Genomic DNA, 14,106 nt, shown 5'->3' on the forward strand with positions numbered 1-14,106 from the left:
TTCACTTTTGCAAACATCCTAAAAATAATGACAGAACCTGTGATGGAAAGCAGAGGGGAAAATCCCCCCTCAGTTTTACTCTCAAACCAAAAGGTGTCTGTCGTTTAAGGCCAGAGGTTTAAGTCCCCATACTCCAGGAGGGAAAGTATTGCCACAGTAATGCTGGATTATACAAAAACACCTCCACTACAGTGAAGTAACAACATTTGTACGAGGACAAGATCGCATTTGAATGCATAAAGGGCTGGGCATCCATGAATAGGCCTGTCACAATAATATATCATGATCGAAGGTGCGTATTTGTTGTGGTGAGTGAAAAGTGTGTGTACAGTGCTCAGCATATACAAGTACACCCCTAACAAATCTATCTTTTAAATTCATATTTTTAATAGGAAGCATAATATATATGTGCATATATATTAGATTGAAGCCAAATCTTGAGCTTATCGAATAAAAAAACACTTACGATAACGCTCCAAAAACTAGTACACCTAAATGTATATGTTATAGAAAAATATTTAATATAAAAAATCAAGCGAAGCAAAACAATTTTAAAAATTTGGTTGAAATTTTGTAGTTTGTAAATTATTTTTGCAATATTAAACTTGAATTTAATTCTATTTTTTCTATTTCTAAATATGTTTGGTGATTAAAATATTTGTAATAAGTATATCTGTTTAATAAATCTATACCAAAAACATTGCCTATATTCACTGAGAAATGGATAAAAATATTAATTTTCAAAATGTGGTGTACTCAATTATGCTGAGCACTGTATATATATATATATATATATATATATATATATATATATATATATATATATATATATATATATATATATATATATATATATATATATATACACACACACACATTTATACAGTTGAAGTCAGAATTATTAACCCCCTTCGAATGTTTTTCTTATTTTCTAAATATTTTCCAAATGGTGTTTAACAGAGCAAGGACATTTTCACAGTATGTCTGATAATATTTTTTCTTCTGGAAAAAGTCTTTTTTTTATTTCAACTAGAATAAAAGCAGTTTTAATTTAAAAAAAAAAAAACATTTTAGGGACAAAATTATTAGCAATTATTAATCAACCGCATCAAGGGAGACTGATGCAGAGGCAATTGTCGTTAAATTCTGTGTCTTTGCCTCGGAAAGTCGACTTCTCCTGATAGTTTTAATTTTGTTCTGGAGGCTGGGGTTGGGGGGGATTCCGGGAGATAGAACGATACGTGAGATGGGTCTGAAATACGGGAGACTCCCGGGAAAAAAGGGAGTGTTGGCAGGTTTTTCTGTTTTTGCAACTACGCATCGGTGACAAGAGGAGACAAAGCAAGAACAATCGCCATCAGCTGGACAGGAGTGGGAATTACAGTTTTAAAAAATCCATCAGTTTTTATACTTTAAAATACTGCCTAAAAGCTTAAATAATACAATTTTGGTTATTTAAAGATATATAGCCTCTAACAAATGCCATTATATCTTTTTTTTTTATTTCATATTTTATTTTGTTTATTAACGTATTTTCTATTTGGGCTACTTAAATTTTCAGGTGGCCAAAAACTGAAGAGTGCCTGCCTGAGGGCTACCAGGAATTTAAAAACTTTGCGAGCCCTGTGACAGGCCTATTCATGATATAACTGCAGATGACTGATTACAACACATCTTTACACAGAATAAAACGCTGTAAGCCCTATTGGCTTTTTCAATACTTGCAGTTTAAGATTTGATTAAATATCAGATTAATGTTTCTTTATTACTATAAGGCATTTTTTCCATTATGGATACGTTTAAATACTGTGGATTACAAGAGATCAGATTACACTTTGAATTAAGTTCCATACTGCAGAACGTTCGACAGATCGCACACTTTTTAGACAGTTTTCAAAACATAGAAAGTGCAAAGTGAAGTAATACAACAGGACATGGTAAAATTGAGAATCAATAACAAAGAATCAGCAATGTTTCATGGCATTCAGATTCGAGGAATAAGGAAACGGTTTGCTATGGACCCTTTTCACAAGACACTTGTTATGACCAGTTTGTATGTTCTCCCCATGTTCGTGTGGGTTCCAGTCCCCCCCCCCCCCCCCCCATTTCCAGTTCCATCACCCGTTTAAAGAAATGTTAACACTTGATTGAATGGTCATTATCAGCCATGAAAATCATAAGAATTAAACAATACAAGCCCATACAGACTCTATATGATATATGGTCATGAGATAGATTGCAGCTTTCGTTTGTTCCTACCTCGATAAAACTATTGAACTCTACCAAGAACCTACCATATTTGTTTTTGGAGTAGTTGATAAGCTTACAGAGCTGGGTGCACCTCTGAAAGAATTTAGTGGACTCAGACACGGCTCCAACCAAATCTACGCTGTTTTTCAGCATTCCTAAAGCACATAAACACAGCTGTTCCCTCAATAAAATCCATGTTAGACATTTAGCAACGAAACTGGAGTCAGCGGGCTGACAGAAGCTCGGCTTATCAAGCAAATCCGCATCTGTTGTGAAGTGAATTTGACGTGCAAATTAAGAGAGTAAACACAAAATGTTCACGCATCTATTTATGCGCGAATAGCATGACTTTGGTGTGAACACAGAATAAAGCCTCATTCACACTATGAGCGACTCGCAGTGGCAAAGCGACAAGCGTATTAACAGAGAGCAAGCGACTTCCGGCAACCTCCATCTACGTGAACAAAATTGCGAATCCTTCAACTTTATGAAAATAAGGTGCAACTTTCTTGAGCGACAGCCAATAGGAGCACCTGTAAAGCTCATGTGATCCATTCAGCTCGGTCAGAGGCCGGTTGTATTCTCCGTGCTGTAGACCTACACAGACCTGTGTTTGCAGCAGGTCGCCACCAAGAGCGACAGGCAGCAACAAAGTCGCTGCTAGTGTGAATGAATCATATGTTTACCCAACTACGACAATCGAGAAACTCGGAAATGTGAAAAGGGTCCATAATTGAACAAACAGACATATAGAAAAGGTATTTGAGGATGTTGGCATCTCGTCTCCAGCACCAGTCATTTTACATAAAGCTGAATGTGCAAAAGCAAAACAAAACGTCTTTAAGAAAAGATGAACATGATACCCCAAGATTCATCTCAATCCTCCACGGAGGCAATTGGCACGTTGATCGAGTTTCAGTCATTGCTGTTTTTGCTTATTGAAATGTTCAGTTCTTCATTCCCCAAAGTTAATTTGTAGTCCATCCCAAAACACATTTCTGCGGTTTTACTCGACTCACCTCAAACCTGGCTCTTCTATTGGATGACTAGCTGTTTGGTGTCTCAGTTATTGATGCTTTACATCCAATCAGAGAGTGGCCAGGATCCTTGAGAATGAGATGATGACGGTTAAAGCAGTCTGTCCTACTCCATACACCAGCGCTTCAAGAGGAGCCATGTCCTTCCCTGCTACACGGTACACAACTGCCACCGCCGCACCTGACGCAACACAAAACACAGGTAAAACACCAAAAGATAAAGAAAAACCTGCATCCAAAATCGCCTAATACTCGATTGGACTGCACAATATATCCGTACGGAATCGTTATTGCAATGAGCCAAAATAAATTAGTCATGTCAAAATCTGCAGTTTTTGAGTTGTGATTATAATTATCCAGGAAATAGTTGAATAGCAATAAAAGCGACCAGGTTTAACCCAACTGCATGAACAAATTATTATTTGTAAGGCATGAGACTATAAAATATCCAGGCTGAATTGAACTATTTGGGTACAAAAACTTATAGATCACTTCAGTGTGTTCATGTTATTGCTCATGAACATTTCCTGTTATCAAACTATTTCATAACTGTAGCAAGAGGCAATTCAATCATAACTCAATGTTAAAACCAACCCAGGCTCATTGTGGAAACGTAGTCCCACGGACGTTTCTGGAGACCGCGGAATACGTCCCGGCGGGTACGTACGGCTGCAGTTTTTGTTTTTGCAAATCCGCGAGAGGCCGCTGTTGTGCGCTTTTTCGCACCTCAAGCGCCGTGAAGTTCGCGCCCGCGCTGTTCTCGCGTGAACCCACCAGAGGCCGCTGTCCGACTGACCGGATGATTGACTGCGCGACCAGCCAATCGGCTGACCTGCCCTCCTCCTTCCTTGAACCCAACCAATTTTATCGATTGACCCGCCCGTCCGCTCGCTTCCCTAAACCCGAGCAACAGTTTACAAAAGCCGTCCAAAAAAAGAAAAGCCCTAATTTTTTTTTCTACCGCGTTTTCGGATTTCACCACGTTCTCACCCTGTTACGAAACTCGTTCACTTAATTTTTGGGATTCTGTTTTTGTCTTACCTGATTGACCTGAAACCGATCGCCGTGGTCAACTCCTCTCTGCATCTCGAGCCTGCCGACGTACACGGTGAGCTGAGTGGACAAACGGGTTGCAGCAATACGTCCCGGTACGTATTCCGCTGTCACCAGAAACGTCTGCGGGACTACGTTTTCAGAATGAGCTTGGATTGGTTAAAACAGCTATCATGACATTATTTATCTATATGTGGCCCTTGTTGGATTCTCGGAAGTTATAGAAATCATTCATTCATTCATTTTCTTGTCGGCTTAGTCCCTTTATTAATCTGGGGTCGCCACAGCGGAATGAACCGCCAACTTACCCAGAACGTTTTTACACAGCGGATGCCCTTCCACCCGGAGGAAACCCACGCCAACACAGAAAACATGCAAACTCCACACAGAAACGCCAACTGAGCTGAGGCTCGAACCAGCGACCTTATTGCTGTGAGGCGACAGCACTACCTACTGCGTCGCCCATAAGTTACAGAAATTAAAAATGTAAAACATTGGAAGAATTGTTTTTGTTTACATCTGTTATGTTTGATGTTAGTTTATTTTTTCTTTAAGTATTTATTTTTCTCACCCTCTCTGCTTCTTACTGAACCCTTAGGTTTCTTATTGGCATTTGTCCATCATCATTATGATCATTATGTCAGTTCCACCGATCGCCGGATGAGCCGCAAGCATTTAAAGCCCCGATAGACCAGTGTGTGGTGTGCGCTCTGCCTCGGTGTACCTTTTGTGCCCCACACAATTTGTTTTTGACATGCCTAGTCTGTTTAGTGATATGTTATCTCAGTTTACTGTGGTAATTCGAGTTTGCTTGTTGAACTTCATTGGCTTTAAGGAACATAATGTGATGGTTGTTGTGTGATTCTAAACTGAGCATCAGACCATCTTGTTAGGTTTGTTTTAGTTTAAATGGATTTTTGTTAGATTAGTTTCAGTGTTTTGCCACTTGTGTAGTTTTGAGTTTTGTAGTTTAACTAGTTTAGTTCGAGTGTCGCGTACACTGAAGATCTCGGTTTTTATTTTCATTATTTCTTTGTGTCGCCTAGTGCAGATATATCTATAACATACACACATATTACATCAAAAGAAACTTTTATTTAGGATTAAATTAATTGCAATTAATCTTTGCTCAGCGCAAATTTCTGTGCATTTATATTTAGAATGCATTGCTTAAATATTACATTTAAATGCTTAATATTAATACTTGTGCAATATAATATTAATATTAATCCTCATGCGCATCTGAATTGTTTGTACTATACATTTATCTGTTTGTTTTTTCATTGTAATTGCTTGTTTTTATTGCATCAAAAAAGTTCACATTGGGTTTAAGAGACTTGTGAAAGCAGAGAGTAAAAGCAGAAGTGTGTGTGAGTACTGACTGGTGATGACTCCTCCGCCCAGAGAGGCCAGGAAGCCCACGCTGATGAGCACCAGTGTGATGAGGCGTCCTCTTTTATGACGCTGCAGAGTCACACACATCAGCAGACCCACGGCACTGTGAACAAACAGAGACGAGAACAGACACCACAGGAACACCCAATACCACATCTCTGCACACACACACACACACAGAGAAAGAGAAAAAGAGAGAACAGACAGGAAGAGAAAGTCAGTCGAGTTGACTCAAAAAATGACGCTTGCTTTTTCTTCAAACTACTTAATTAAAATGAGCTGAAAGAAACACAATTCTTGAGAATTTTTTGGATTGTTTTACGTTCACGTTAAATTTGTAAAAGCTAAGTTAACTTAATTCCTTAAGTGGAAGCCAGAAATTGTCTTCACAGAATGGCAAAATCTCTTTTTAGCATGCGTTTGCTTTATTTGTATGCTTTTAAATCAATTGTGCATCGATTTAAAAAGTTACACGAGGATGTTTTTTTTTTATTATCCAAAAGGTCATCAGTGTCATTAGTTTTGTTGTTGTGTAATACAGCATTTTCCAACAGGGGGGGTCGCAGCCCACTAGAGGGCCTTAGCAAGCTTTGTGGGTATGGAAGGTAAATCCTGCTAATTTTAAATAAGCAAATAAACGCTGGAAATTAAAATGAAAATCAGATTAACAATTTCATTTTAAAACACTGTTTACAAAATATCTGCCAAAATTAAAAACGAAATGAAATTATTTAATTTTCATTTTCATTTTTACTTTGACAACACATTGTCACCGTCAAACTGATAATTAAAATGAAGTTGCCAATTTAACATTTCATTTTCATTGCATTTCTGCGTCAAGGCTGCCAATACTAAAATAAAAAGCCAAACTATAAAAAATAAAATGCAAACACAATTTTAAAATTTTTGTTTTGTTCAAACTACTTAATTAAAATGAGCTGAAGCAACACAATTCTTGAGGATTTTTTAGATTGTTTTACGTTCAACCCACTTAAATTTGTAAAGGCTAAATTAACTTAATTCCTTTGTGTTGTCAAATAAACACTGGAAATTAAAATAAAAATCAGATTAACAATTTCATTTTAAACACTGTTTACAAAATATCTGCCAAAACTGAAAACGAAATGAAATTATTTAATTTTCACTTTCATTTTTACTTTGACAACACATTGTCACCGTCAAACTGATAATTAAAATAAAATGAGCTGAAGCAACACAATTCTTGAGGATTTTTTGTATTGTTTTACGTTCAATCCACTTAAATTTGTAAAGGCTAAATTAACTTAATTCCTTTGTGTTGTCCCAACACAAATCGATTAAGTGGAAGCCAACAATTGTCTTCACAGAATGGCAAAATCTCTTTTTAGCATGCATATGCATTATTTGTATGCTTTTAAATAAATTGTGCATCGATTTAAATAGTTACACGAGGATGTTTTTTTTTCATCCAAAAGGTCATCAGTGTCATTAGTTTTGTTGTTGTGTAATACAGCGATTCCCAACAGGGGGGTCGCAGCCCACAAGAGGGCCTCAGCAAGCTTTGTGCACTACAAAAAAGGCTTTTCTTGCTTAGATTTTTTTAGTCTTGTGTTTAAATATCTAAAATTTCTCATATCAAAAAGCATTTTCTAGACAAGCTAATCATATTGTCTTGTTTTGAGAAATAATAAGCCAATATTAAGTGAGTTTTTTCTTAAAACAAGCAAAATAATCTGCCAATGGAGTAAGCAAATTAAGCTTGTTTTTTCTTTTGACGCAAGATTATTTTGCCGTATTTCTGTACGGAAAATTTAGCCTACCCAATTCACCTGTACCGCATGTCTTTGGACTGTGGGGGAAACCGGAGCACCCGGAGGAAACCCACGCGAATGCAGGGAGAACATGCAAACTCCACACAGAAACACCAACTGAGCCGAAGTTCGAACCAGTGACCTTCTTGCTGTGAGGCGACAGCACTACCTACTGCGCCACTGCTTCACCCCTTTGTCATCATTACTGCAAACTTATATGAGCTTCATTAAATGTGAAGGAGGGCCTTACAATATTTTCTGGGGAAAACGAGGGACTCAGGCTAAAAAAGGTTGGGAACCACTGGTGTAATACTTCTCTGCTTCTTGTATGCTGTTTCTTTAAAAAGGTTCTGCTTTCTTAAACGAAGAGGAAGTGGTTTGTGAGGTAACCTCAGTTAACTACGATTGAACATCACACTTCAGTCAGTTTGTTAAGCTAAGAGATGGCAAGCATGCTTTCTGATACCTTTCAAATGTCTTCTGTGTGGGTTTTTAGTGTTTGACAGGTTATAACTAGATTATTAAAGTTCGTCAAGACAAACTTTGAGGCTGGCTTGTGAAAGCATGTTGGTAACAGTTTATTATTAGTCTATGGGACAGTTTCTAGGGTCCCAAAAGTGGTTGCTAGGGCGTGGCTAGAAAGTTAAAAGCTCACCAGTTATTGGCAGTTAGGTAGTCTGAGTTAAATGAGCCCAGTTAGATGTCTGTGTGACAGTCTGATGCAGAGTTATGAGGTCAAAAAGTTTGGTCCAATGTTAAGTTAATGGGATTTTTCCGACGGTCCCGGGACGTTTCCCCAAAAACCAAAAGTCGGATCTGTTGGAAAAGATATAGCAACCCGAGTCAGACCAGTTTGGAGGTCTGGTGCAAGTTTGGTGGTCATAGCTCTAAAGCTCTAGGAGGAGATGCGTTTTGTTTTTTAGTCTCAGAAGAAAAATAGGATAACAGTAGTCTGGCTTGCTACACAAGCCAGCCTAATTAACATTGAGCGACACCGCTTTTAATACCACACTTTCACTCAAAACTCGTTTTAAAGACTAAATATATGCAATAACTTGCCATTTTGACCTGAAATGGGTTAGGTGATATATCAAAGCAGAAATAAGCTATTTGCAGAACATGAAGCCAAGAGATCACATTTATTATTCTTAGCCCAACACCGACTGTTTCACGATCAAAATTTAAACCTTAAAGGTGCTGTATGTAAGTTTTTGACTCTTCTAAACCAGGGGTTCTCAACTGGTTTGGCCATGGGACCCACATTTTTACATGGTCATCAAGCCGTGACCCAAATTTTTAGGAACTCTAATATAATTTCAGGAATTATAATTAATTTGTATTTATCTGTTAACACACAAGTAGTGACATATAAAACATAAGAAAATCACCAAGACTTACAAATAAACAACATTTTATTGCTGTTATTTTAACCAAATTTATGCACTTTTGTGATGCCCTCATCTTTTAGAGTCGTCTTTGAAAATAGGCCACAGATTTGTCCTTGCAACTGGGATGTTTGGTTTCTAAATGTCGTTTCAATTCAGGTTTTTTGCTCTCTTGTGAGAGCACCTCACTACATATGACACACTGAGGTTTTAAGCCCTTTTTGTCATCAGTATATGTAAATCCACACTTTACATATTCAGGGTTGTACTTGCGCTTCGACATATTTCTTGCTATAACGAAATTAAATTTCACATGTCAAACGGTACGGTTGCCGCGTGCGCATTTCAAAATAAAAGTCCAGTATAAGCAAAATATAAGCTAAAATCTAAACTTTTGTTGTTTTATTGACCACACACTCTGCGACCCTCTGAAAATGTTCCTGCGACCCACTTTTGGGCCACGACCCACCAGTTGAGAAACACTGTTCTAAACCATATGTTTGCAGATATTTAAGAAACATGCTAAGGAAACATACTGGTGATTCTGAAAAACAAAGCTAAAGTCAGTTTTTGTTTTGGTTAAAGTCTTTGTTTTGGTCTCTATAACCAGTCCACTGCTAGTTTAACTTATTATATTTCAGCACTACAGGTGAGAGGTGTCTGGATGCAGACTCGGTGCAGTTGCAATCTGAGCTGCATGCAATGCTTTTTAATATCCACCCCTAACCCTACACCTCACAGTGACCACTGGGGATGCCACGGTTCTCAATATAATATTGAACCGTACGGTACGACCTCCACGGTTCAATATGCACTTGTGAATTGCGTTTTTCTCGGTTTTGCGTTTAAATAATTTATATCTCCCCGAATTGACCGTGTGTGCCTCTATATCCATGAGCTGAGATGAGGAAACTCCTCCCCGCGAGTAAATGAACCGCCAAATTATCCAGCACATGTTTTACACAGCGGATGCCCTTCCAGCTGCAACCCATCTGTGGAAAACATCCTTACACACTCCATACACGCTTGTTGATGATTACCCAGACCTTGTTCCCAGGTCTTCTTTCCTTGTCTTAGGCTCAGCAGAACCTCGGTTTTTAGCACTACATAGTGTTAAATCTGGTAATCATGTAACATTATTCCTTGCACATGACCAACCAGAACAAATCTGTGGGCATCCAAAGACTTGTAGGCCTTTAACTTCTCTCTTGTAAAAACATTTGGTGCTTCAATGAGATATTTGGGGCTGGATGCTTGGGCATTCTGTCTTATCTGATATCCATTGGGAGAGTGCTATAGCAAATAGACCTGTCAGATGAACGCCGCTCACTTTAACATTAATTTTGCCGAATCACTGTGCTTATCACTGGGTGACAAGCTGTTATAATACGCTGAAAGCATTATGTAAATAATATATATATATATATATATATATATATATATATATATATATATATATATATATATATATATATGTGTGTAATCAATATAACTTATCTCTAATACATTAACAAACTCAGCACCACATCGATGTCATTCCGTCGATGTAAATGCTAGTGCTCACGATTTTTTTCTGAAACCTCGCTGCGCTCAAATCCAGAATGTTTACAAACGGTAATTCATCTATTCAATTCATCTTTATTTCTATAGCGCTTTTACAACGTAGTTTGTGTCAAAGCAGCTTAACATAGAAGTTTTAGTACGTTAAAACTGCGTCAGTCCAGTTTTTTGAAGTTGATTATTTACATTTATTAACTAACACATCCATGGGCGCTAATGGTATAACATGTCTTCATTTTTCTAACCGGCAGTGTTGTTATTGACTCGTTCACTTTGCCGTGTTAAAATACAATTGTCAGCAATATTTCTGCCTGAGCTTGTGGTTTCTCAAGCCTTTCTCATTTATGCACAGCTGCTTTTCCCAGAGTTCATGACAACAGCAGTTTGATAATCACTTTTTTTGTTGAGCAGAAAGGAGCAGGAGTCTTATGGAATCTTCCAGAGCCGGCTGAATCTCGTTCTGGGTTTATCAGTGGAGCCAAACTGTCCATTTACTCCCCTCAGAGCCGAGCAGACAGCACACTTAAATAATACAAATATCCAAACCAATGGAGGACTGAGAGAGAGAGAGAGAGAGAGAGAGAGAGAGAGAGAGAGAGAGAGAGAGAGAGAGAGAGAGTAATGAAAGTAGAACAGACAGTTTATAGGAAAGCAAGGATGGAGACGGCGGACGAGCATTTAGTGTTATGAGGACTCTGTGTTCTGCTCTTCAGACTTCAGACTCTCTGGAGGATTTCTAAAACTGCTGGCATATTTCTTCTTATTGACGTTAAACTGGTGGCATGATGGCTTAGTGGTTAGTACTGTTGCTTTGCAGCAAGAAGGTCACTGGTTCAAGTCCTGGCATTTCTGTGTGGAGTTTGCATATTCTCCCCGTGTTGGCATGGGTTTCATGCGGTTTCCCCCACAGTCCAAACACATGCACTATAGGTGAATTGGATCAACTAAATTAGCCGTAGTGTATGAGTGTGTGCAGGGCCGGAGTTAGACTCCTTTTCAGCCCTGGAGTTTCAAGCCTTAGACCGGCCCACCTCAGTTCACGACTGACTATATTAAAATAACGTCATTTCAATTCAGTTTCTAATGACACGATCACGTCTTTTTCAAGGAAACAGCTGCTTTAGAACTTCAAATGTTGATCATAAATATGAGAAAATTTAAGGTGACTAAATATCCAACTTTCCTGCAAAATCTGAATATATATTCTGTGCAATATTTTTTATAGATACGCAGTCCTTTGTAACGGTGATCACACAAAAAATAAAATATGTCAACACAATCTCACGGCAATTCGTAACTTTTTCATTTAGTGGCTAATTCGTACAAATTCGTACGATCTAATTCGTACATTTTCGTACGATTTGCTCATCCCCCAATGACGGTTGGGTTGAGGGGTGGGGTTAGGTGCCACGTCTCCTTTTTAAAATCGTACAATTTCTTACGACTGAACTCGTACGAATTCGTACGAATTAGCCACTAAACTCCCAAAACGTAAAATACTTACGTTTTCTCGTGAGATCAGGCTGAATATGTACACCTACATAAGTAAGCCAAACAGTATTATATGTCTTAACACTAAAAATTTAAAAAAATTTAAATAAATAAATAAATAAATAAAAATTCCCAGGTGAGGTTTGCACTCCGGTCGGCGACGCCGTAATGCAACATGCTGACCACTGGACCACAATGGCGCTGTTATGCTGCTGCGTTTGGAATCAAAAATAAGCATTGCACTGTTATATGTATTACTTTCTATAGATGGCTTAATCTTTTTCTCCCCTTTTTAGATTTCTGATCAAGTTATGTCAGATTTATTATTGTAGAGAATCATCTGATTTTCATTGAGCAGGTGTAATATTCATTAATATTAACTATTCGAAGTCTTATATTCACTAAGGTGCCGCTGTTTGGGGTCGAATGATAGTTACATCATCGTTAACCTGCAGGCTGGATTTTGCTCAAGGGGTTGCGAGTAAATAAATAAAAAGAGCCGAGCTGCAGCAAAATAATGAATAAAAAGTGTGAGGATATGGTCAAATAAATAAACAAATGAAAAAAGTGCGACTGCTGAGAGTGCAAGCAGCTAGAGACACCGACCCTCATGGCCAAAAAAACAGACCGGGGATTCTTCCGGTCCTCCCGATTAGCCAATCCAGGCCTGAGTGTGTGTGTGAATGTATGTTTCCCAACACTGGGTTACGGCTGGAAGAGCATCCAATGCGTAAAATATATGCTGGAATAGTTGGTGGTTCATTTTGCTGTGGTGAACTCTGATGGGTCAGACACTCAGCCGAAGGAAAATGAATGAGTTAATGAATGAAGGTTTACCTTTGGTCGGCTCCGGCCAATAGCAGAACAGCAACTACTGTAAAGCTGAGGATAAAGATAGTACGGCCCAATCTGATTGGTCAAATTTAGATAAACAATCAATGCATAAAATAAATGTCATTTATCACACATCTGCAACAGATACAGCTGAAGTCAGAATTATTGGACCTGTATATTTATTTCCTTAATTTCTGTTTAACGGAGAGATTTTTTCCAACACATTTCTAAACAACAATAGTTTTAATAACTCTAATAACTGATTTATTTTATCTTTGTTATGATGACAGTTAATAATATTTGACTGGATATTTTTCAAGACACTTCTATACAGCTTAAAGTGACATTTAAATGCTTAACTAGGGTTCTTAGGGTAACTAGGCAGGTTAGGGTAATTAGGCAGGTTACTGTATAACGATGGTTTGTTCTGTAGACTCGAAAATTGTTGAAGGGGGCTAATAATATTGACCTTAAAAAGATTTTAAAATAATAAAAAACTGCTCTTATTCTAGCCGAAATAAAACAAACAAGGCTTTCTCCAGAAGAAAAAATATTATCAGACATACTGTAAAAATGTGCTTGCTCTGTTAAACATCATTTAGGAAATATTTGAAAGAGAAAGAAAAGTTCACAGAAGAGGTAATAATTTTGACTTCAACTATATGTTGCATTTGCCATCATTGCAATAACAATTCATGATATATTGTGCAGCCCTAATTCAGAATGACACACAAACACAATGTATGGATTAAGCCACAAGCTGCCAGTCACCTGCTAAATGAGACAGTAACATCCAGACAAAGAGGCCTTTGTCAAGAGGTCTGTAAACACCACACATACACATACACTCAGGCTGAATAATAAAAGCAGCACAGAGACGTCAATCATCCTATGTTATCGTTAAACTGAGCCAAACAGGGCACAAAAACGCCTCAGTCTTGCTGTGCCAGGAGGAACGCTGCTGCACTTCCTGTGAGGTGGCACTGCCAAACAAAGAGCACAGAAAACCCAGCACAAGAAACACAAGATAAGAGAGACTTTAGCATAAATATGCTGGAAGAAAAATCACTGAAGCGCAGAGAATGATGAGAATGATGTTGACTAGGCCTGCACAATATATCACATACAATGGAAGTCAGTGGCTACAGGTTTTCAGCCTTCTTCAAAATTTCTTCTGTCATGTTCAAACCAATGAAGGTTGGGAACCATGTGTAAATAGTAAGGACATTTTTATTTTGGGGTGAACTGAGCCATTTTAATAACAGGTATATTTTTACAGTGTAAATACTGTAATTTACTCAATCGTAATGG

The 14,106-nt window shown here is 37.9% G+C and overlaps 1 protein-coding gene across 1 annotated transcript in view; it reads right to left on the reverse strand.

Annotated features, from left to right (window-relative positions):
• Positions 1-1,418: 1,418 nt before the first annotated feature.
• The window catches only part of tmem170b (transmembrane protein 170B), a 35,884-nt gene continuing 23,196 nt past the window's right edge, over positions 1,419-14,106 (reverse strand). Inside the window, exons 2-3 of the mRNA XM_087295266.1 lie at positions 5,723-5,893; positions 1,419-3,468 (exon numbers count right to left, since the gene is read on the reverse strand). Of these exons, the coding sequence (XP_087151392.1) occupies positions 3,338-3,468; positions 5,723-5,893 (302 nt within the window). The 3' untranslated portion in view covers positions 1,419-3,337. The remainder of the gene's footprint in view (positions 3,469-5,722; positions 5,894-14,106) is intronic.

This window comes from Danio rerio, chromosome 19 (assembly GCF_052040795.2).
Source record: "Danio rerio strain M-AB ecotype USA chromosome 19, GRCz13ab, whole genome shotgun sequence".
NCBI lineage: Eukaryota > Metazoa > Chordata > Actinopteri > Cypriniformes > Danionidae > Danio > Danio rerio.